This window comes from Mycteria americana, chromosome 1 (assembly GCF_035582795.1).
Source record: "Mycteria americana isolate JAX WOST 10 ecotype Jacksonville Zoo and Gardens chromosome 1, USCA_MyAme_1.0, whole genome shotgun sequence".
Lineage (NCBI taxonomy): Eukaryota > Metazoa > Chordata > Aves > Ciconiiformes > Ciconiidae > Mycteria > Mycteria americana.
This window is the reverse complement of record NC_134365.1, coordinates 189,352,508-189,377,613: the sequence shown is the minus strand read 5'-3', so window position 1 is coordinate 189,377,613 and position 25,106 is coordinate 189,352,508. Positions and strand designations below refer to the sequence as shown.

Here is a 25,106-nt window from a genome sequence, read left to right as displayed (position 1 = left end):
AGGGGGGGGGAGGGGGCAAAACAGCTTTATTGAAGGAACGTCGAAGTTTTGATTATCTTATGATGACTCCCAAGTTTGAACTTATTTTGGCTTATTTATTGAATGCATGAAGAATTGTAAGACTTAGGTGGTATTCCCAAGTTCTAGGCAGAGGTGAAGCTTCCTACCATATCAAGGGGTGTACTAGCATCAAAGCTGAGGAGAAACTCTCAGCTGTGCATTCTCCTTGACCTCATAAATACAGACTTTTTAATAAAATGAAACAGCCCCAGCAGGAAAATCACCACAGGATACATATTCTAGCCTAACAGCTGGGACATCTTCTGAAGTCAGGCATAACCCCAGGTTGTGCTAACCATCCCTGCTTCAGTTTTATTCTTATTTGGTTTGAGTCAGACAGATACTTCTTCTGATCCAAAATGATTGTTGGGGGCATTGGCTTTACAGAGATTTTTTACATATGAAGTTAGAGCACAAAAAAAATTATTTGGTTTTGGCTACCAGATCAGAAAAATAAATGTATAAATATATAAATAATAATTATTACAGTTATAAAATTAAAAAAAAACCACATAGCTTGGGAAACAAACTATTCTCAAGACTAATCTTGTTTTGGCAGGATACAAACTTAACAGGTCAGGGTGTATATTATTATGTGATCTTGCATTTATTCATTCTCACTCAGTGCTCCCTTGGTTGCTGATTTGTAATCCTTAGTCCAAAACTCCCTTTCCAGTGGTCTCCTAGTTATTTTGATCTCCGTGATTTAAAATTCCTACCAGAATGAGCAGCACCGCAGGCTTTTCTGACAGGATCAGCAAACAGCACAGGTATGCAATCAGCCCCTGGAGCTGCTATTGTAACACCTTTCTGATTCGTAACTATTCCATCATAGCTGTCAGGCTCTGTCTTTCCCATAATACACACAGCATTAGCGTGATCAATCTGTCAAGACAAAACCAGAACATGGACAGTGATATGGCAGCAAAAAAACCCAGTTCTGACTAATGCAAGGATTTTTCTTTGGTATGAAACACTCTTCTGCACCAACTGCTTATGCATGGAAATCAGGCACTCCCTTGTTCAAATGCCATGCAGATGTATCAGTAGAAAGCCACCATTGAAGTGGTGGTGTATTTTTCTTTTAAGAGAAACTGCTCTGATCATTTAGCTGATTATTCTACTCCGTGGTAAGTTAAATGTTAGAATATAATTGGAAGAAACAGTGCTGCTTCTCCATATAGTGCCAATTGGCTGATAGTTTGGATGGCTATTCCCACAGAAAAACTGCCAGCATAAATGTTTTAATTGTCCTGCTTCTCACAAGTTCTTGCTGAGAAAGATAAGAATAATGCCTGCAGTTTTAGCCAGTGATACATGAAGGAAGATCTGATCTGTTTACATAAATCCACTGTTTGATAAGATACCTTGACTCTGTGAAAAGTCTCTGGGTTAAATCCTGCAGCATGAGCTAGCCTGCGGAGATTTTCTTTAACAACAACTTGTGGGTCCCTCCGCTTGGAACTGCTGAAGAGATTGCAGGAGCTTAGAGTTGGTATGTAGGAGATGCCACCTGTCCTTGTGGTGAAGCCATGTAGGAAGATATCATCTGGCAAGGCAAAAGACACAATGAACAAGACCTCGCTTTCAACACAAGACCAGTCCAGATATAGCATGGTTTTACACTGAAGAGACTCGGAATCAGCCAATCAAGTTGAGTATTGCTTTACCTCATATTTAGCTGTGGCATTTAAATTTAAGGATTCTAAGTTTCCTTCTTGCTCTTAATCATAATCCTTTGAGGCCAAGGTAGAGGGGTTTGAACAAGAAGGAGTCCTGGCAGATTTAGCCTGACTTTTTGTAGAGTTATAGCGCAAACCCTAGAGAAGAGGTAACTCACTGAGGAAAAAGAGAGTAGATTTTTAAACAAATGTTCTAGGGTGGCATCTCCCAAGCTTTTTTTGCAAATGAAGTACTAGCCCTAAAGACTTCACAGAATCTCAAACATCTTTCTAAAGTACACTGAAAGCACTGAGAATTTCTAGTGTTATTGAAAAATCCTCTGTTTTTACAGTGTGGATCATTTGTTGTGGCCTCATGCACCAAATGCAATCACTGCTTTTGGGGGCAATGGCGGGGAGGGGGGCAAAGTTGAACACAGAAAGACAGTCCCACAACGGGTATTTTTGCTATCTTAATAGCTGACAAGCTTAGTGGCATAATCAGAGTTGAGATTCAAAATCTCTTTTATGTAGTGTGATCCCTTCAAAGTCACAGTCAAAAACTTGAAGCACAATGAAGGCAAAGATGGCTTTAAGTAACTCATGTTCCTTATTTTTAGGAACATGAGTTACTTAACTCATATTTTTAGGGAAAGACATATTTTTAGGGAAGGACAGTTCCAAATTTTTGCAGTAGCAAACCTCTCAGCTTTCCCCTGAATCCTCTGAATCATGAGACCCCATGATCACACCGCTTGAGAGACATGCTGCAGTGAACTGGGTCATGCTATGGCAGGATCACATCAGTCTGATTAACCAGGCATGCATGAGGCTGCAGACCAGGAGAAAATCCTGTCCTGCCTTTCCAGAAGATCACGGTAACTCTCAAATTGTGTAATTCCAACACAGAGGGGAGGAGATTTCACTGTCTGCAGTAATGCTCTCACTAAACCTGGTCTCTCTTTTCTCTGATCAGATCTGATCTGCCCCAGGCCTGGAACAGACTTGTCAGTCTTCTGCTGTATCTCTATTGACACTTCCCCCTCTTATAGACATGATACACTATTGCAACATCATATGGAGTTATTTGCTGCCTGAAGACATTTTCAGATCTTACCCATTTTGCACTTCCCCTGAAGAAGCATGCTTGGGAACAGCCTCTGTAAAATCTATTACCTGGGATTCTCTTTACCTGGGATCAGGGAAGATCTGAGGATGGTGAGCTCCCCTTTCAGGCTTGGCAGGCTTTCCAAGTACATCTGAATCTCACTTCGGATGAGTGCCACATCCTGTGTAGGAAGTGTTTGCTCTTCACTCTGATGTTCAGCTATCTGTAGGTTTTCACAATCAGATGCCACCTGTAAATCCTCAAATTCAAACTGGTAGACTGCTGTAAAGAGATGGTCTATATATACTTTCATTAAGTCTTTTCTTACGTTAGGGAGAATAACTTTAATGATGCTTAGGTCTTTTTCATCAAGTCTTTGTTTGATGGTGTACAAAACAGCAGCTGTAGTCAGAGCATGTACCACCTCCAGTCTTTCCTTCAGACTCTGAAAATCTCTCGGAGCTGGAAGCAAGGATTCTTGTTCACCATTCCTTTCACTCCCCTGCCTCTGGCAACGCATGACATAAACAAATGGAGCAGGGATGGAAGAACATTTCTCAATAGTTTCCAGCGTGTTACGCAGTAATCCTTGGATGTTGTTCTGCAAGTGGGCTGGTAGGCTGAACAGATCTATCAGTACTGCTTCCACCATATTCCAGGATATTTAAAGATTCCTACAACTGCCAAGTAGTAACAAAACATGAAAAATGAACAAAAAGGCAAGACAGCATCTTTAGTCCAAACACAGAATTACATTATTAAGGCAATGCATTCAGTGATACTGTGTAGAGAAGGTGGCAGAGCAGTAATTAGTCTTAGGATTTCCTCACTGCATCAAAAGAAATTGCATCAAAGGAAAAGTAGCGGAAATGGGAATTATTATGTATTTATTTAAGTATTTAGGTGTTTCCCTACCACCCCGCCTACCTCAGGTTTTTCCCAGGTCAGGGATGATAAAAGGTTAGTACATAACATTAGATTTATTGAATCAATTAACCCACATTAGCCTAATGGATCTGCTTGACCTGTGACTGTTGGGCCCTCCTCCAGCTCCAACGAGGGGAACCAAATACAGAGGTCTCTCAGCTTGCTGGGACTGGAGGAGTTCCTCTAACAATTTTTTTTGGAGGCATTTTACACACTTATTGTTGAGGTGGAGCTCATGTCTGCTACCCCTCCTGGCAGCAGGGGTGCTGGGCTGTGAGCACAATGACATCTTTCCCACAGGCCTTCACAGGACTTTTTGCACTTCTCCCTTTTGCGTTACCAAAAGTATTGACTTGCTAATTTCTGACTTCTGTGTGGAGGGGCACATGATCAGTACAGTTCTTTTCAAGATGCACAGGAACACAGCACAGGTTACTGAAACTCACGGTAGTAATGCAAGAAGTACACAGCACTAAATGAAAATAATATAATACCGTGCACCACTTCCTGCCTCAGTTTTTTCACTACGGTAGCTGCACTCTTTGAAATCAAAACACGTTAAGCTTATCCAAAATCATCCTGTAGTTCACAGCTTGTCTTGTGGCCCATGGTGTAATGCCAGTTTTGGTGGTTTGGTTTTTTGGTTTTTTTTTCCTTTTCTGGACTTTGTTGATCCAAGCCCAGCTAGGCTGCCTACCTGAGGAAAGGTACCTCCATCCATCTCTTCCTCTCTCTGTTGCTATGAAAGCCTATTTTACATATCCTCTACGAAGTGTCTTATTTTCTTTTCTCTGTCTCTGATAATTTTTTGGTTTTCAGTGCAAGCCTCCAGAGGTCTGGAACAAAAGACTAGATCCCTTTGCTTTGCGAACCTTGAACAGATGGCTATTCAGATTTCATGACTAAGCACCGTGCTTAATCTAGGAGGTATATACGCAGCTTTATCACCAGTTGTAATCATTTAGAGCATTCCTTAACACTACCATTTTTTTTGCACAGTAACAAATCATGCATGAATATTAATTCCTTTGCAGGAAAATTAATATCTTTGCAGGAACAAAGGACTTGGGAATCTTTTAAGTCTTTGAAATCAATGCTCTGCTACCAGAACTACTGTATCAGATAATGCCTGGCACTGTTTTCCTGCCCCAAGCCCTCATTCTCCTGTAACTACATGCAAGGCTTCACAGCACTTCATTTTCCTGCAAAAATACTGCTTCTGTGTGTACTTGAGGCCTATCACTATGGTGGACTTGGTGTCCTCCTTGGCATTTTATGGTTGACAATGCATTCCCAGAGTTTCTACACTCAAATGAGAGGTCAAAGACCTTTCTGGTTTTAATGGATCATTTTATTCAGAGTAGGTTTTACAGAAAACACACTGTATTTTCTTCATTGTTCTTTCCCCCAGACTGGAAGAAAAACAATCCTGACTGGAAGTGATGTTTTCCTTTCTGCAAGTTGAACGCTTACAAAGATTAATTAGTGACTATCAAAACAGGTGAGCTAAAAGTATCAAAGTGTGACAGCAGATAAAAGCATCTGCCAAGGAATTTACGACTCTTGATTTTGCTCAAAGTATTATTTACACACAGCTGAGAACAGATTTTAGAGAACACAGCTTGCTAAGAAAACAGTGTCGAAACAGACCCCTGTCAAAGACCATGACTTGGGAAATCAGGATATTTCCTTCCCTTCCCTGACACTCTCTGTGGGAGGTCTGTAAGAATATGACATGATCCCAGTCAAGGTATAGCAAATAACCCCAGCAAAGGCAGTACAACAGAGGGGTGTAGTGGAAAAACAGATTATTGTTCCACTTCAGATACGTCAGTAGTGGAAAGTAAGTAGAGTTCATTGCTGTCCTCACACTTCCCCAGAAAAATACCACCAAAGAAAGGGTAGAAGAAAAGTGTTTGTGGAGGGAGAGGTAATTGCCTACTTTGTTATTAAGTTGCATGTGTATTTCAGAAAGTCCACAGGAGCAATTATTGGGATGTACACAAAGAAAGAATGGGGCTGATTCACCCTCGTATCCTTCCAGTTTTGCATCACGGAGTCCTACTGAGGTCAGTGGTATCAGAAGTAAATTTGCTTACAGTCATAACAACATTTTTTGACTGCTTTCTAAGTCCCCCAAACAAAACCCTTCTCAAAATACAGGCTTGCCAAGCACAGCAATGTTTTAGCTTATGAGAAATGCATTCACGGTTATTCAGGTTTTAAGTAACATGCTCTACAGCCCCAGTGTTCCATAGAAAGTCTCTCTGCAAGTAACTGCATCAGGAAAGATTAAGTGCATTTATTAAGGAGTTGCTCATTTCAGTACACAATGCAAGGCAAATACTTGCACAAACTTGAAGCCAAGGCCACCCATTAGTTGTTTCACTCACCCTCTGAAACTCTGTCAATACAAACATCTGGAGGGTAAAAAGATTCTCTTGCACAGACATCAAGAAAATCAAAGAAAATGATAGACAACAAGAAGAGAGGAGAGGTGAGGAGGTTAACAAGAGTGAAAAGGAGAAAGGCAAAGTGAATACAGAAAAGAAACAATGGAAATAAAACCAGGCTGCAGTGAAGAGACAGCTCAGGGTAGAAAAAAGATCCAAAAAGCAACTTTCAAAACCCCCAGAAATCTAATTCTAAAAGCTCACTGTTGGTCAAGAAAAGGTTGCTGGCAATTTCCTGCACCTTTGAATCCTGTTGGTCACCTTATCTTCTTACAGAAACTCAGAGAACTGACATCATTTTGGGAAAATTAAAAAGGCAAGAAATATTTAACATCTGCCAGAGAGAGATATCCAGAGAAAGAAAACAGGTCATTAAAGCAGCCCAAATGAACAGGGATAAGAGCACATTTGTAATAAAATGTCAACAACAGCAAAGAAAAAAAATGTGGGAAAAAAAGAAGTACGTAAAAACCTCTTAAACTGGATTAAAATAAAATATTCTGCCTCTCTTAATTTAGGGGTATTTAGGCAAGGTTGAAGAAACAGAAATCAGCACTTACAATGAAAATACTGAAGTACATGCAGTTTTCATAAACAAACTCAAAGTTTAAAACACAGGAATTTACTTACACAGGTTGACAATCCTTTTAAACTCTTGAAAGATATCATCTGGTATAAACACACGTTACCAGCTTTATATATCTCACTTCTCACTGTCAGTCTTGCAGCTGATTTGTACAAGATGGAAATCCCTATTCTACGTAAGATTGGAGTGGGAACCTGTATTTCTTCTTTATGATGAGACCCTGCTTTGTTGCTGTCAGTATCCACAGGAAATAACAAACTGTACTGAAAGGCACCTACATGATTAAGTGCCTGGGTAGCATTAAACCCGGAAGCAGCATTAACCCTGCCATGTAACTCGCTGCTGTAATCACACGTTCTAATGCATCAGCTTTGCACAAACAGATTCAGAAATGTACAGCATAGCAAAACAGAACAAGAACACAAGGAAGTTTAAGGAAAACTTGTGCAGACTGAAAGAGTTTCCTTTTCTGAGCTGTAACTGCATGTTCCAGTGAAGAATTTGGCAGTCAGTCAATAAAAAGTATATTCAGAAGGACCCAGCTAGAGGGGTTACGAGAGGCCAGTCTTCAGGGCCACAGGCCCAAAATGAGGATGCCGATTTCTCCTTGGAGCAGTCAGAAATTTTGCAGAACTCTGTAAAAGAGTCTGGATGTTTTGACAGGAAAAGGCAAAGGTCAAAAGGCAAGTGGAGGTATTAGGGATTTGTATCAGGCTTTGTCCGAGAATCATATGATAATAAATACGTTTTCTCAACTGTGCTAAAATTAGTCATGACAGATAAGTATATGACAACTAAAGGACAAGGAAAAAAGAAAGTAATTTTTTCGTGAACAGAGGAATTAATAAAATCAGATTTCCTGTGAATTGTTGTCCTACATCCCCTGTTCCTCCCTTCCCTTCAGCTCCAGTAAACCTACATTTCTGCCAGGTCCAGAACACACCTTGGGAGTTCCCCGCCATCTCCCCTCCTGCTTTTCCTTCCAGCATATGCTGGGCAGAGGGATGAGAGCTGAATCCTCCTGCCTCTCCCTCCCAATGCGGAGTATCTTGGGAACCGATGCGGGTATCTTGTCCCTCTGCATCCAGACATCTATTTTCATGAAGTCTGCAGAAATCAGTTATCTCTAAGGCTTTCCACCTCACCGTCAAATGTGTCCAAACTAGATCATTAAAAATTAACAGGCGGACTTGATGGAGAGAGACCAACACAACCATTTTCTTTCATTCAACCAGACTAAGAAAAAATAATTACTGGGGTTATTTTTGGTGCAGAATGCTGAGAAAGGATAAGGAAAAGGTCAGAAAATATCCAGGATACAAAACAATATTGAAAAATGACAAACTGATATTGTGTCTCTGGCTGAAGTATTATATTCAGCTTCTGCCATTTCAAAAAAGGGATGAAATAAACAGATCGTATGCAGAGATGAGCAATTAAATTATAAAAATTGTGGGATTTAGGGTGAAAATTCCTTAACCTGGAGTTCAGAGGAATACGAGTGGGCACAAGACAAGTCCGTGGCTATAAAACAGGGCACGGTGTAGAGCAGGAGAAACTGGGCCACGTTTCTTCTTCCTCGTCACCCAATGATGCTCAGCAAAACTTATATTCTCTGCAGCATATATCAAACACTAACAAATTATGACAGAAAATGCAGTTTAATACAATGAATTAGGTAACTCGGGGAACTTAGAAGCGAAAAAAAGCTAAGCAAAATTGCCTCAGCCACAGGGTGAGCCAGGCTGCGCTACCGCTATGGGCCCCACCACGGAGCACCCACCCATTTCTGACAGGATGAGTTGTTCCCTCCATTTTTCCTCCGTCTCCTGCCGGGGACAGCCCTCCCCGCCCCCCGGCCCTCTCCCGGCTCTCTGTGCCCCTTGGCCGTCGCTAATGGCCGCGCTCCCCTCACGCCGCCTCCGCCGCTCGCCTTCCCTCGCTGGAGTTCTCCGACGCTCCCTAAGCCCCGCACGCCGCGCCGCGGGGCCGGCCCTTGGCCGACGCTCCCTTTGCCGTTGGCGGGCGCCGCGGTTTGGGCGGGAAGGGGCGGGGGCGTTGCAGCCCCCCGCGGCGGTGAGGCTGCCTCAGGAGGTGGCCGGCGCTGCTCGCTCTGCTCGCCCAGTGGCGACAGGGTTGGTAGCGAAAAGAGGCGGCCTGGTCGTGTCGGCGCGCCTGGCTCTGCTCTGTTCGCGTATCAGTGCCTTTGGGGGGGTTTGGGACTGTGTGCCGCAGGGACAGGCCTGCTTGGTGTCGGGGGGTGTGGAGTGCTTGAGCGGGATAGAGGGGAGAAGTGAGGGGTGCCAGGACAACCGTTGGAACAACCCTAAACGTAAAATGATAGATGTGGTTTCCTAGTCAAGGCTACCAGCCTTCAGGCACAGTTCGTGGGTCATCTGAGTGCCATTTAATATATTGGGCCTGAAGATGCACTTGTGCCAGACTCACTGCATTTTCTTGAGAGTTCAATGTCACTTTATATAACCATACAGATTTTCTTCATTAACTTACTCTATCCGAAGTGATACAAAAATAGTACTAAATGTTCTCTAATCACTTGGGGGGGGGATCTTTACAGTGATGCTAGTTTGTGACTTTCAATGTGACAGGTTTCTCAACGTTTATCTTACATTAAGGATAGTTTAATAGTTAATATAGTAGGCAGTTGCAGTATGGTAACTGCAATAATGTAAATATTCAGGCTACATATGAGAGCATGCTCATGCATTTAAGATGCTCTTAAGATGCTTTTAAGAGCTATGACTATTCACAAACTAAGGATCTGACCTGTGGAGAAGCCAGAACAACATTGCAATACTTTATGTTATAAAACTCTGCATGACAGCATTCTAATTCTTGGTCATTTGCTTTGAGCATCCACCCATCAGTAACCTGTTCTTGTTAATAAAAAATGAACCAAATGAAATAATGTATTGATCTGGGATCCCATAGGAAAGGCCTTAATATTGTTCTATTTCATTAACAGTTAGGAATTAAATAGAATGGTGATAAAAAAATTCACTCTTTTTTATGTCCATATAGTTCTGCACTTTTGCCTAAAATGGCTGAGCAAAATTCTCCATCACTAACTGAAGTTGTAAAACAAGTTGCAGAGCAGCAGCATTCACAAGCATCAGAGATAGAAAAAACCAAAACAGTTCTTCTCCAATTGCAGGTATTAAGCCTTGTTTGGAGTAGTTTAATTCATTTAATTTTTTTGTTAGAGGAGGAAGTATTCCTATGAACAAGAGAAGCTGATGTTACTTCATTTTTTCTGGGTGTTTGCATTTAAGTGTAAGGCAGCTGTTCTGTTCCTGTGTGTGGCATTTAGGCTTAGCCAAAACTGTATGTGGATTGTTATTTGTAAGGCTGCGACATAGCTAAGACTTCATTAGAGCAGGTTATAGCAGAGGCTTTTATTTTTTGTTTGGAAAAAAACAAAACAAACCAATCCCCAAAAAACACTGAGATACCAAACCCACAAAAACTCAATACAAAGCTAGAACTCTCTGAATTTTTCATAGTGGTTTCCTGAGAAATTAATGGAAAAAAAAAAGAATTTTAAAAGCATCCTTTCTGGCAAATTTTCACTGGACTCTATAATTTGTCTTAGCGTCTTTTTCATACAAAATACTTTTTTCTGTGTGTTTGAAGTGAGTGTCCTAAATAGTCAGTAAATACGGGTTTTATTTAGTGATATTTTGTAGAACACTGGATACATGTAGTTTTTGTGAAGACTATGTAATCATTTCTGTTCTAATCTCTCACAGAAATTATTAAGCTTTCAATTATTATTTAACCTTTGAGATCAAATTCCTATTGAGACACTTACATTTAAGTCTGAGGAAAGACACAATAGCATTCAGGCATTTTTGAGCATGGGAGAATGCAAATTGAAATAGTAGAGTTCCAATTATAACATGTGAATAGCCCTACAACTGAAATAACTGAGTTTTAAAATTTTGTACAAAGATAACGTCTCTGAAGGAGCAGTGAAAACTTTTATTGTCAATTGACTGGCTACAACTTGCAAGAAGCCTTCTCCTAATTATATACCATCCTATAATATACTATGATGATGCTGCAACAGTTAATTTGTGATCAAACAATTTAAACAAGGGCATCTTTAAAAAAAAAAAAAAACCCCACAGAACTTTAGAACCCTAGGTAATTAAGTTAGCTCATTTATTTTCCTCTTCCACACCTTTTCCTTTTTCTTTCAAAAAAGCCCAGACCCTAGGAAATTCCATACAAACATTAATGTCAGCAGAACAGTAAAGTTAAATAATTAGGAACTTAAAGTCAGAATGCAGAAATTCTTTTTCATCTTTACGTCTCTTCCCATGTGTGCATGTCACAGAAGACATGGAAAACAATAATTTCCTTTCCAAAATTGAAGATCTTTGCCATTAAGATCTTTTGCTTTCTTGCTTTCTTGTCCTCAATAAATGGTGGCTGGCAGTGATACAAATCCTGCTAAAACTGTAGCCCAAGATTTCCAAATTAGAAGTTACACAGAAACTTTTTGTTCGCAACAATTAATAATATCTTAATCTGTTCAAGACATTGAGTAAGAGATTTCCTAGCACTCGTAATGCTTCCATTAGGGAAAAGATAATAGGTGACATAAATCACAATGCTAATTCTCTCATTTAATGCACTACTGCTGGCTGTTACTTTGGGTGGGATTCATAATAGCTAGCTTACATCACCTACAAGTCAGATGTTAAGCCTGTATTAGTCATCTAGGCTCCCTCGGTAGTCATCAAAGAGAGAAACATTTCTGAGGCAGCAATTCAGCCCTCCCATCTTAGATTTATGTGTAGACGTGGTGCTTAGGGACATGGTTTAGTGGTGAACTTGGCAGTGCTAGGTTAATGGTTGGACTCGATGATCTTAAAGGTCTTTTCCAACCTAAATGGTTCTATGATTTCTTATGATGTGTTGAAGTACTACTTTCTGGAGTTGTTGACTTCTCATCAGTGAGAAGACTTAGAGGCCTTTTTAGGACTAGATGCATATATCTGAGGGGGTTAAAAATAGCTGGGATTAATCCTACTCTCAAATACTACTGTGATGAAGGCGGGATTAAAAACTTCAGTAGAACAGGCTAGTTAAGCTCCATCACCCCAAACAGCCATCTATGTGTTTGTGTAGGTTTGTAAGTGATTTTTGGCATCATTAGTTATGTTTAGTCTAATTAGGACTTAACCAGATTTCAGCTCTAAACAAACATTAGGATTGGTTTTGTTCTGTCATGTTCTATGTATCTTGCTATTACGAGGAATTTAAAGTAATTTCAAGGATACTTTATTTCATATTTTAGACTCAATCTAAGGGGAGAAGCCTAAGATAGCATTCTTGTGTTGTGCCTCTAAAGTGATGATTTTAGGAAATGGAACTCTAATTTTATTTTCCATTCAAGCCACATTAAACAGGTGAAAAAGAAGACTCTGTTGAATAAATATAAATTACAGTGTTTAACTAGATACCTAGTATCCTCTCAAAAATGTTCTTAAGTGAACACTGAAATATTTTACAGGCAAAGTTTCAGGAACTAGAAAAAGAAATGGATTTTATTCTGTTAGAAATGAAGATGACAGAAAGGGAAATATATCTGCAAGATGATGCCATAGAAGTGTCAAAACATCACTGTGAAAATCTGGAGGCCCAAGTCAGAGCCCTATATTCTGAAAATGTAAAGCTGAGGCGTGATGCAGAAACAGTACAAGAAGAGTTTGACATGACATTTGCAAGAAATAATGAATATCGGGAAAAAATAAAGGCTCATAAACATCTCTTTTGGGAGATGGAAAGTAAAATGCCAGTTATGGTTGAGCTTGCTAAAAAGAAAGCTGTTGTTAAAGAATTAAAGAGAAAGAAAGAGGAGTTAATGTGTGATCTCCAGAATCCAGAAGGATCTGTTATAAAACAAGTGCAGGTACTACATTTCCTCTTTGATTCTTTTCCTTTTGTGTGAAATAATTTTGGCGTAGTTTAGCTAATATGATTATTTTGTCTAATATGTTCACGGTTCATGAGGGACTGACTACAGGGAATGTAGATAATTTATATTGCTACATTAATTGAAGAAATTTTGAATTCACTATGCAGTAAAAAAAAGCCGTTGTTATCTGTATATTATTGTAAAAGTCAGGTTCATTCTATGTGATCGAATGAACTCATTTATGAAAAAAATTACAGAGCTGTAAATTAAACTATATTATTGCCAAACTATTTGTGGGCTTCTTTGGGTTGTTGGACAAACTTACATGGACACTTTTCAGAATTCTGTGGAACATTGCCATGTTGTTACATTTTTCATGTAAGAGTACAGTATTCTTTTAACTTTGCTGTCAGGTAACAAACTACAGTTCAGCTGTTTGCCAACAGGAGGTAGATTTGATGAGGCCGCGATAGAAAGGAAAGAGAAAAAATATATTTGTTTTGGTATTCTAGTCTAACACTGTTGTTTTTACGTGATCCTAATTGCAATACTTATTAAAAACTACCGTGTAGGAATTTTTCACCGCAAAACTTTACCAATATATGAAGAAACACAAGTATGAAGTTGAAATGGGGTCACAGGTTTCAACTCTGATGCAACTTGTGTTATTGAAAATCTGGTGTTACTCTATTCACGTAAATTGATGAAAATTTGGTTGTACAAGCAAATCTTTAAATACTAAAGACTCATTAACATTGTATTTCCTTATGAGAAAGAAAAATCTCAAATATTACATTAAATATTATTTGATTTTGCAATAAATTACACTTTAAACAAAATTCAGACCACCAAAATATGTTCAAATTCCTGTATTGTTGTAGTTGTTTGCATATTTCACATCACATTAAGTATATAAAGCCATGTTATAAATTATTTTAATTACTAATTTTAATTATAATTCTTAAATTGTTATTAATTTAGCTATTTTTAATTATTTTAATGTGAATTGTTTATTATAGATCTTTATTGCATCTCTATTAATGAAATGAGACTGTTAAAATGTGACATTTTAAATGTTTAATAGATGTACTGTGCAACTTTTTAAGAAGGGGATTTCTGTATCTTGACTTACATCTGCAGGAAGAAATTACACTTTTAAAAAGGGAAATCACAACATTGAAAGAGTTCATCAATAAAAAAACAGATTTGCTGGAAGAAGAGAAAAGAATGCATGCTAAGCTTCGAAAAGAAATTGAGGTGAGTCATTTGAATAAAATATAATTACAGTTCTCCTGTAGATAGTGCAAATGAAGTTTGAAGTACTTTATTACTGTTGGTGGTCATACATTATTTAAGTATATACAGTAACCATGCTGTCTTAAATTCTTGATACTGATAGTCTTTCTAAAATTCAGAACTTAATTGCTAGTATGAGAAAAAATGAAGTTAAGAACAATTTTTCTTAAGTCTTTTAAGAAGGAGTTCAGCTGTGAACTTTTGGAATGATGGCCTGAAAAGAAAGAGGTCTCGGAATGGTAGTAAAGCAAAATGCACGTTTTTTTCTTTCTGTAATACTTCTGAAATACTTTAAATTTCACTGCTGACTTGATTATTCATGACTTGTCTCATGGTTCCTGATAACTCATCAATGGGAGAATCAATTGCACCAAGAAAATGGACTTCCCATGAATCTCCCTAATTTGAGCTGACATTAAATTAGGAATAACACAGTAGCTCCTAATTAGCTGCCAAGATAAAATTCTGATAAATAGTTAAAACCTTCTCTTTTTAAATAATTGAACTATATTTTACATTTTGTTCCTTACTAAAATACTTTGTATGTCTAGATAGCTTTTAGTTTGGAAGTTTCACATCATTTATCTTGTTAGTTCAAATAAATGCCACAAAATTTAATGAGCAAAGCTTGATAATATAAAGATTAACTGATCTAAGGTTAGCTCTATTGCCCATTGTAAAATGTAGGAGGAAAAAAGAATAATTTTTCATGTGATAGGGAACAGCAGAGAATTTTTAAACTGAAAAGCAAAACACAGCCACTGTAGAATAGGTCTATGCTATTCAGCATCTGAGAAAATATTTTATTATCAAGGCAACATCCTCCTAAGAAAATTCTCTAAACCCAAAGTGAAATTAGGCAGCCTAAAAATAATCTTCTGTTCTGTTATCGAAATCAGTTTAATTAAATAGTGAAGGTTAACCTGTTCTTCAGTTGTTTGGATTATATGATCTTTTTGCCTCAGAAGAAAGCAGGTTTAAAAATGGAATGTTTCAGGGTATTATTTTCTATTAAGAGCTCTCTGGAAAACAATCCGATTTTTAATATAAAAACTGAAAATGGACAGGCAGAGACATTAATACCCAGCAGTCCTCAGCACAACTCAGGAAAGAATACTCAAGAGCCAAGCATGGGAATAAAGTGAGATACTAGACACATGGATGAGGTTCCGTTGAGCTGCAGTGGTGGGATTCAGCTGCAGGCTGCCGACACTTAAATGTGGTTGTTTGAATGCAGGTGACTACAGATGAGTCAGACTGGTTCCCATTATAATCACTGGAGATGTAGTCAGTGCAGTTGATGTATTCTAGAGGTCAATTCAGTTGGCCATATGTAGGTGTTTACAGTAGGGTGAGCTGCATAATCTGGTCTTTCTAAGACTTTATAATATGCATTGCCTAGATTTCTATTGATCAAAACAGGAATGTAGACAAGTAAGTCACACATACACCTCTACAGCTAGGTGTCTTAATCTGCGTACTGACCCCACCTCAAGACTTCAGCACTTGTCATAGGACTTTTATATATTGCATGAATTCTCAGCTTCTAGCACTGCATGGGCCAAAAGTAACTGGCTTCCTTATAACCTCATGAAGTTCAACAAGGCCAAGTGCAAGGTCCTGCATCTGCGTTGGGGCAATCCCCAATATCCATACAGACTGGGTGATGAATTGATTGAGCAGCCCTGCAGAGAAGGACTTGGGGATATTAGTAGATTAAAAATTGGACATGAGCCAGCAATGTGCGCTTGCAGCCCAGAAAGCCAATCGTATCCTGGGCTGCATAAAAAAAAGTGTGGCCAGCAGGTCGAGGGAGGTGCTTCTCCCCCTCTGCTCTGCTCTGGTGAGACTCCACGTGGAGTACTGCATCCAGCTCTGGGGTCCACTGCACAAGAAAGACATGGACCTGTCAGAGTGGGTCCAGAGGAGAGACATGAAAATGATCAGAGGGCTGGAGCACCTCTCCTATGAATAATGGCTGAGAGAGTTGGGGTTGTTCACTGGAGGCTCCAGGGAGACCTTATTGCGGCCTTTGAATATATAAAGGGGGCTTGTAAGAAAGACAGAGAAAGACTTTTTCCCAGGGCCTGTAGTGACAGGACAAGGTTTTAAATGGTTGAAAGAGGGTAGATCTAGATTGGACATAAAGAAGATTTTTTTTTTACAATGAGGGTGGTGAGACACTTCAACAGCTTGCCCAGAGCAGTTGTCATGATTGGAAGTGTTCAAGGTCATGTTGGATGGAGCTTTGAGCAACCTGATCTAGTGAAAGATGTCCCTACCCATGACAGGGGGGTTGGACTAGATGATCTTTGAAGGTCCCTTCCAACCTAAACCATTCTGTGATTCTATGATTCATAAATTTGCAAAGAGTATGTAAGCTCCCAGGTTTCTGAGCCTCCAGATACAAGCAAGTCATCGCATCTGATTAATGAGTTTGCTGTTGCTGTAGGACTTCTGGAGCCTTGATTCAGCAATGATTTTAAGCACTCATCTAAGTCTGCCCCTATACAGTCCTATACTTAAATGCGTAGAGAATTCCTGTTGAAGCCTCATTAATGGCTAAGCTGGCACTCAGAACAGAATGGACTGACTCTTACAGCCCTGGTGCTCCCACTTTGCCTCAGTATTATTTCTGGTTTCCCACAAAGATTTCCCCAACTAAGCACATTGTGCAGGAGTGTAATTCGGAATGCATTTCTAAAGCAGCTGATTTTTGGAAAGTTAAAAATTATTGATGAAATATCTTTCTGCAAGGAAATTTGTGCCTAAGCTTCCTTTTTTCAAAGGAAAGTCAGTGATCTGACATTGCTACTTAATATACCCTACAATTAATTGGTAACTGGGATGCTTCTCATCAGGCAGGGTACTGATGGACTTCTAAGGCAGCTTGTTGACCTTGTCCCACTCCCTTTCCTGAGCACCAGCCCCACCACCCATATCTTAAAGAGCAGAGCCTGTTCTCAGCCTTGGACAGGGATGTCAAGAATAAATCAGGGTGGTGACCTGTGTAGGGACAAGGCTTCAGTCATAAAGACTAATTCAAGACATCCACAAATAATAGAAAATAGGTTGTTATGTAAAAATAATAAGAAAAAGAAAGGTCAAAAGACTGTCTATTCCTCTGCTGCCCTCTTTCCCCCACATCAGTGTGCGGCTATATTATTCTTGGCAGATGCTTGTCTATCCTGTCCTTGAAGAACCCCAGTGGTGGAGATTCCATGAGTGCCCAGACAATTTTTTCTAATGGTTAACTTATATGTACACAAGGCCCAGTTAAAAGAGCAATGTTCTCCTTCCCCTCTGTCCAGTAAGCATATTAGTGCTCCCTGCCTCAGCAGATAGGCCAGACAGTTCCCAATAATGATGCTAGAGACACATTTCTAAAAAAAGCAGATAATATTGATCCTAGATGTCAGTGTTGTACAACACAGTCCTAGTGATGTTCAAATCCTGCAAGCACTCATTCAGATGAGTGAATCTGACAGCATCCCTTGAAAAGTTGTGAAGGATTATAGTGGAGAGCCAGGCAACATGAAGAAAGACAACCCATCACCAGTAAAAGAAGCAGTGTAATTTATAAAACGTTAGTGAGGGAAGGAGTTAGTTATACATGAAATTTAGGCAGCAAGACTCACAGGAAGTCACTGGCAATGCTGTAGTTCTGATGCAGCTGTACACCATCATGTGTATGTTAAATACAGTGTAATAATGCTTCAATAAGCAGACACAAGAATAATTATGCACTACCACTCATATGCCATTCAAACTAGGGTAAGTAAGCCCTAATTTTCATTAAGTGAATACCCATTATTTCCATTTCTATTATAATGAAAGTTTCATGCTTTTACACTGCAGAATGCAAATCTTCAGAGGGTTGTCTGCAGCAGCCATTCTTCACATAAGGCAGCAATGAAGGCAAAATTGATACAGTACTGCATTACCACATTATTGCCTTTCTAAGAAAAACATACCTTTTTAAGTGCAGTGCAACAGTGAAGATGCCACTACAGCCATCTAGGTTACCTCATTTGTATTCTAATCTATACCCAAACACACTTGTCAAAGAATGAAAATTTCTTCCTTTCTCACCTCTCACTCTGGAGCCTGAAATCTTCCACGTACAGAGTGTTGCCACAGCTGTGAGATGCTGACTCTTTGGGTGGGATTTACTTTGTTACATTTTAGACATCTACAGAGCAGATACCCACATTGAACTCCACACTGAAGCTCTTAGTGGGACAGAGCTTTTCTTTCCCTTAGTGGGAAAGAGAGGCACAATTCATATTGTCCTAAAGCAGATACCTGAAATAAGTCTAAGGAATTGCTTCCTAGATGTCTGTGTCTCTTCAGTAGCCATAAAGTGAACATGGAATGACTTGGTCAAATGTCAGAATCTACAGAGTTAGGTGAGCTGAATCCACCTCTGTAAATAGTTTTACTTGAAAGAAATTTTGAAGTTAATTTTATTCTGTTTTATTAGGTACAGAATAAAAGATATGATGCTATTATAAAACGCTTGCATTGCCAACTGAACAAACTGCATTCAAATAAAAGACAGTGGTATTGGAACATTCAGCAGTTGGAAAAGAAGGCAGCAGAACTAAGAAAGTGTCTTGGAGTAGTGGAGTTACAAAGTAGCATATAAAACAAATGTAACAAAGCTACAACATGGGTAATCTTTTCCAGACAGAGGAGCTTTTTTTCCTGGAAATACTGCAAATAGTAAATAGCCTGATAGCTGGGCCAGGGGTCAATTACTTCTTTCTTTTTAAAGTTTTTCTCCCTTTCATTCTGTGGCCTAAACTAGCCTGTGCTCAATCGGTAATGCTTTGGAATAACTTTGATTTTTTTTTTACTGTAGCCAGAGGCTGTTCAGGAAGAAAGTTATTAACATTTCCAGGTGTTTTCAAAATATGTGCCAATTTTATTTAAAAAGTCATTTGAAGTCAACCAAATAAGATTTGGGGAGTTCCTTTTTATTTGATTAGATCTCTGAAGATTGAGATCTACATTGTTTTTCCTACAGAGAAATTAGCATCAGTGTATATTTGCATTCTTGAGATACCAAAACTCCAGATCTTTTATCCACATCCCTTATTATTGCAACCTGCTAAGGAACTCTGAAAGCTCCGGTGGCCTGTATTTTGCTGTGGGGGAAATTCATATAGATGATGTTACAGCCTGTTTGCCCTATATCTGCCAGGATGTCCTACCATGGGGGACAAGGAGAACATAGGCTGTCCAGCTATAAAAGGCTTAGAAACAAGTATGCTCAGAACTGGGCTTCAAATAATCTGACTTCAACTCATCTAATATATGTTTGCAAAGAGGAATGAGTAGGTAAAGAGAGTACTACCTCTGGACAGCTTTTAAAATGGAAAAACTCACCCTCTAGAAATAGGAATGCATTATAGATGATTGATTGTAGAGGAACTTACTGTGTAGAGGATCTTAACTAACTAGTGCTAACCATCTAGCATCTAAGTGCTTAATGTTCGGTAAGATGATTCTTAACATCAATGACGACCTATTAAAAATCCTTGTTAAAATAGTAGTGAACAGTAGACATTTTTCTTCACCTTCTTTTTATTATGTGCTTGGCATTTGAGGAATTTACAGTACTTTCTCTTTCTTACACTTAAGGTAATAGTTCTGCATTACCTGGACATAAGCTGTAACATTTATCTGTTCTATGGAAGTAGCTTTTTATTTGAGGTGTTGTCTAGAATAATTTAGATTTATCTTTACTCCTGAATATAAATGAAGATTTAAGCAAATTGAGTATTTACTGTGGAAAATGTTAAACCGCCTATATACCATTAGCTTAGGAAAGCAAAGTTTAAAATGCTATACTGTTATTACTTGTGTTAGAACATTCATGTATCCATGTATATTTACATTTCCCTTAATATGTTATTTCACTTAATATAAAGTTATTTTAAGCAATATGCTGACTCATGAAGGCGCTCTCTCAACATTGTTAGACTCTCAAGTTTGTTTGGCTTGGTCTTTTTCCTTTGCAGGAAAAAGCCTTTGCAGGCTACTTTCATTACAGAATCACAGAATCACAGAATCATATGGGTTGGAAAAGACCTTTAAGATCATCGAGTCCAACCATAAACCTAACACTGCCAAAACCACCACTACACCATGTCTCTAAGCACCTCATCCAAACGTCCTTTAAATACCTCCAGGGACGGCGACTCAACCACTTCCCTGGGCAGCCTGTTCCAATGCTTGATAACCCTCTCGGTGAAGAAAAATTTCCTAATATCCAGTCTAAACCTCCCCTGGCGCAACTTGAGGCCATTTCCTCTTGTCCTATCACTTGTTACCTGGGAGAAGAGACCGACCCCCACCTCTCTACAACCTCCTTTCAGGTAGTTGCAGAGAGCGATAAGGTCTCCTCTCAGCCTCCTTTTCTCCAGGCTAAACAGTCCCAGCTCCCTCAGCCGCTCCTCATAAGACTTCTGCTCCAGACCCTTCACCAGCTTCGTTGCCCTTCTCTGCACACGCTCCAGTACCTCAATATCCCTCTTGTAGTGGGGGGCCCAAAACCAAACACAGTATTCGAGGTGCGGCCTCACCAGTGCCGAGTACAGGGGCACAATCACTTCCCTAGTCCTGCTGGCCACGCTATTTTTGATACAGGCCAGGATGCCATTGGCTTTCTTGGCCGCCTGGGCACACTGCTGGCTCATATTCAGGCGGCTGTCAACCAACACCCCCAGGTCCTTCTCTGCCAGGCAGCTTTCCAGCCACTCTTCCCCAAGCCTGTAGCGTTGCATGGGGTTGCTGTGGCCCAAGTGCAGGACCTTGCACTTGGCCTTGTTAAACCTCATACAACTGACCTCGGCAAACCTCATACAATTGACCTCATACAATTGACCTCATTAAAACAATAATGTAGAAATGAAAACCTCAGTATCCTATGCTATAGTAGCAGTAATGTGATACGAATAATTTGCTGGGTTAAAACTTTTCTAACATAATTTTTTTAAAAGAAGACAAAGAAAGACATCTTAAAACTAACCCCTAATCTTAACTACCGTTATGTTCTGAAGTGACTCACACATTCATTGCTCACGAGTCCAGAAAGCAACAATAGAACATTGAGTCTTATCAAGTATATAGTACATTACTGTAACATTACAACAGTTTATCCCTACACACAGCAAAACAGCTTGCATTTGATGCATGTGTATCTTCTAGAAAGAGATCCAGACTTGAAAAATTGGAGAATTTACTGTGTTATTGGTAGTTTCAGTGATTAACTGCTCTTCTTTTGTTTTGCATAATTTCTAATTTCAATTTATTCAGCCACCCGGTGAAATGAGTGTACTTTATATCAGGTAGTTTCTCTCCATAAAAATACTTATGCACTGTCTTCCCGCTGAATTAAATAGATCAAGCCTTCCAAAGTTATTGATTGTCAGATCTGACTGAGAGCTTTAGCTTAATGTATCCCCCCAAAAGTGGTACAACATCCAAAATTCTCAGGGTATTAAGACTGCGTGCCCTTAAATATGCCTTTTACCACTGATATTGTCTTGCTTTCATATTTAGTTTCTAATTATTTCTGGACCAGAACAATTAATGCATCAAGATATGTTTTGCATCAGCTATAGAAATTACTTCAACCAAATTTACTTTGACCCTGATTACCATGGTTATAATATCACAGTTGAACCTTGCATGTTATTACCAGTTGAAAACAACTCTAGCAAACAATCCAAACCTTCACTTGTAACAAAAATATCACACCTTTATTTTTCTTTTTGACCAATGAAGATGTTCATTATTACTTCTCTGGGTATTAAGGCAGTTTCTACGTATCAACACACGTACAGCATGATTCACTCATATCAAGTAAATACCTTGGACCTACGTTTTCCTTGTTCCTTTTCATAAATATCAGTAAGTTTCAGTACCTCATGTTACTTTTATGGTTCTTTTGTACGTTTTGAAATTGTTTAATATAATTTAATAAAGGTGAATATAAAAGCTGTATGTAATACTCCGGTTAGTGCTATATGCAGAGGAAATGTTCCCTTCTCCTACACAGAGGCCTTCCTATCATCCAAGGCCTAAGTTGTCTAATACTCATTTTTTCTCTGTACTTTGCAAGAGAGCTGATGTTCTTGCCTACTGGGGCTCTTGAGCCCTTCAAGGGATCTCAGCTATCAAAGGTGTATTCCTCCTTTTTCCTCAGTGTAAAACTTGCTTTTTCAGTATACATATTTAAATGGACTAAGCTTATCTCAATTGTGTCTCAAATACTCTGGTAACTACAGAGGATTTCCCTACATCTTGTAATAGCTGAACTCCATATCAAAAAGAGCCCTGGCCATTTGCGATTCCCTCCAATTCATGTCCTGGTTTTCCCAAGAAGAAACTCAGCTATGCAGGCCAGAAAGGAGCTGCTGCATGGTTTAGCTGTATCCCCATATGAATGGTGGGAGCTTTGGAAATTAAAGTACACCTCAGCTTCTCAGCTTTCCTGCCACAAAATGTAGCTATAGTTCAAGTATTTAATGTGTGTCTGTGCTATGTATAACTGTTCTGCTCTCATTTAATTAAGAAATTATGCTAGATCTAAGTTTATCTTTAATTCCATATCAAAGAAAAATACTAGCGTTGCTCATAATACCAATACCTGTGGAATTCTACTATGAATACCCCCTTCATATTTTGGACTTTCTTTAACAATTATCTGTGGAAGTGTGTTAGCTAGTCCTTAATCCATTTTACTTATGCTTTACTGACTGTATAGAGTATGAACTCTTTAATACAAATGTTGTTTCGTACAAAGTCCGCCATGTTGCAAAAAGTCTGTTCCGTCTCTGAAATAATTTGTTATGTATAAGGTATGGACTCTGACTGTTATTGTCATCCCACATCACTGTCCTAGTTAAATGCCACAATTATAATCTTTCACCCCACGTAAACGTACTATTTACTGCCTCAACACCTGAGTTGATTAATCTCTAGATTTTGAAGCTTTGATTGTCCTCAGTCCCCACCAAACTTGTAGAAGTTTAGTCACTGAGTACACCTGAAATCTGTATTCACTTTTTTCGTGTGCTAAACACCACATTTTACAGGATCAAATACATTTTGCACACTTCTGATTAAACAGAACTTTGTATCATACAGTATTTACACATTTTCCCATGTGCAGTATTTCAAATTTAGCATTCAATATTTAACAGATAATAAATATAAGAAAGGCATAAACATTTTACTAGTGAATTGCAGTTAATCAAGAGAAAACCTAATCTGGGAAAAAACTCAGCTGAAACAAGGAAATATGAATTACTGCCTTCTCTAAACTATCAGCATTCTGTACAACAGACGAAAAAAGAAATGTATGTAGATTTTATAAAAATGTCTAATTCCAACAAATCCTGGCAACCTCCTGAGGCCGATTTTCCTTGTTGAACAGTAGTAAGTTGATCTCCGGGCATTTTTTTTCCCTTTGCAAGCAAGCACAGACAGTAGGAGAACGATTTATGATTTTGGGGGAATAACTCAGTGAATGCACTTTGTGTTCTTATCACATGAGGCTCTCCCAGCTCGCGGTGGAGAAGCGTGCTGCCTAACCCGTATCAGTCATTTCTGAGGATGGGTGTGGGGCTAAGGGAGGAAATTCTGGCTTCAGCGCTCGGCAGGCAACGGGAAGAGGAGTGGCTGCCCGCTCTGAACAGCAAAACAGAGAGCAAGCAGCAACGGACGTGTAAATAGAGTTTGGAAAAACTTACCGACCAACGAGTCCTACCCACTGCTTAGCAAAAGTTTGAAGCACAGGAAACTGGATTTATTCCAACAATATGGTGTAAATGAGTAGGAACATATCGGGGGAACTCCACACTCGACAGGGAAACAATACAGCCATTGGATCACGTCATGTGATGCAGCAAATGTACTGATGGGTGCTAAAGGGAAGGATTTCCCCGTGCTGTAAGCTGATACTCCACAGGAAACCCTTTCACGTGACCCAACAACCTCAGATGCTGAGGCAGAGGAAATGTGTCAGATCATACAGACATACCTGCTAAGATCTTTGCTCTCATCAAGGCTACATGCGATATACAACAGAAGAGGGAAGGTGTGTCGGGGATAGGCACCAATGTTATGTTCCTTTGCCTCTGCTGCAGGGTTTGTTTTGGCCCTCAGGCGAGTCACTTGCAGAGAGCCGTGTGCATGTCACAGTAAGTAATGCATGCTATTCTACTGTGGTTCATACACGCTGCTTCAGACAAAGAAGAAATCGTGCATCGATGGTATGTCATGCTGCTGAGGGTGAAAAAAAAAACTTTCAGAACTCTTACCCAAAATTTTCTGAAATGCATTAATATATCGTTATCAAAGTAATTATTAGATCCTTTGTTAAAATACGGCTGCAGCAGGTAGCTCTGAGTCATGTCGAGGCAGTGACTTCTTAAGGAATTCCAAGCAGTACTGAAATATTTTTCTTTTGATTGTCTACTGTGCAGGAGGCAACCACTTTTTCAGGGGCAGGGTTAAGGCAGTGCAATGAACTGCCTCAGAAACGTGGATCGAGCAAAACCAATTCACAGCCTGCTTAAAGGACCACACTCAAGTCTTTCACTCGGCTTTTTCTAGCATTTAGAGGAAGCAACATGTAGCGACCTAACAAAACACGGAAAAAAAATAAACCACAAACTGCAAAGGACAAAGCAAGTTAAAAAAACAAAATCTCTACCCTCCCTACCCACAAAAAGGAAGATAATTGCACTGCACGTTCGCCATCTGGATGAAAGCAGACAGAGGAGACAGCTTTATCATGTCACTAAATATAATTCTGGTTGAAAATGGTTGCTACAATAATGAGCAAAGGACAGTGCTCTGGGTTGAACAGAGATTTCTCCTGTTAGGAAATTAGATGAGTGTTTCTACATTTTGCAGTAGCTTTTTAATTTAACATAGTCTAGTTTGACATAATTCAGTAAAATTCTCTCTAAATCTTTCCAAGAGCAGCAAGGTTCTTAATCTCTCATTTTATTATAAATATCGTATACCATATATTCAATCCTTATTGACT

General features: G+C 39.2%; 3 protein-coding genes across 6 annotated transcripts in view; 2 read left to right on the top strand and 1 right to left on the bottom strand.

Moving 5' to 3' along the window:
* LACC1 (laccase domain containing 1) overlaps nt 1-24,027 on the bottom strand; it is a 31,224-nt gene extending 7,197 nt beyond the window's left edge. For 2 of the 4 annotated variants that reach the window (XM_075489188.1, XM_075489194.1), the window contains exons 1-4: nt 23,803-24,027; nt 2,914-3,509; nt 1,428-1,609; nt 780-945 (exon numbers count right to left, since the gene is read on the bottom strand). In XM_075489188.1, the coding sequence (XP_075345303.1) occupies nt 780-945; nt 1,428-1,609; nt 2,914-3,481 (916 nt within the window). In that variant the 5' untranslated portion in view covers nt 3,482-3,509; nt 23,803-24,027. Of the gene's footprint in view, nt 1-779; nt 946-1,427; nt 1,610-2,913; nt 3,510-8,275; nt 8,308-23,798 lie in introns of those variants that run through there. The other 2 variants (XM_075489167.1, XM_075489178.1) reach the window with 2 other exon arrangements.
* Nucleotides 9,857-18,686, top strand: CCDC122 (coiled-coil domain containing 122). The gene is made up of 4 exons (XM_075491987.1): nt 9,857-9,970; nt 12,338-12,736; nt 13,883-13,999; nt 18,522-18,686. The coding sequence occupies exons 1-4, from the start codon at nt 9,857-9,859 to the stop codon at nt 18,684-18,686; spliced, it is 795 nt and encodes a 264-aa protein (XP_075348102.1).
* Nucleotides 23,877-25,106, top strand: part of ENOX1 (ecto-NOX disulfide-thiol exchanger 1) — a 397,458-nt gene continuing 396,228 nt past the window's right edge. Inside the window, exon 1 of the mRNA XM_075489098.1 lies at nt 23,877-24,252. The gene's annotated coding sequence lies outside the window, so the exon portion shown is untranslated. The remainder of the gene's footprint in view (nt 24,253-25,106) is intronic.

Coding starts and splice junctions, on each gene's coding strand:
- CCDC122 (XM_075491987.1), top strand. CDS start 9,857: ATGGCTGAGCAAAATTCTCCATCACTAACTGAAGTTGTAAAACAAGTT. Junction 9,971..12,337: donor CAGTTCTTCTCCAATTGCAG/GTATTAAGCCTT, acceptor AATATTTTACAG/GCAAAGTTTCAGGAACTAGA. Junction 12,737..13,882: donor CTGTTATAAAACAAGTGCAG/GTACTACATTTC, acceptor TTACATCTGCAG/GAAGAAATTACACTTTTAAA.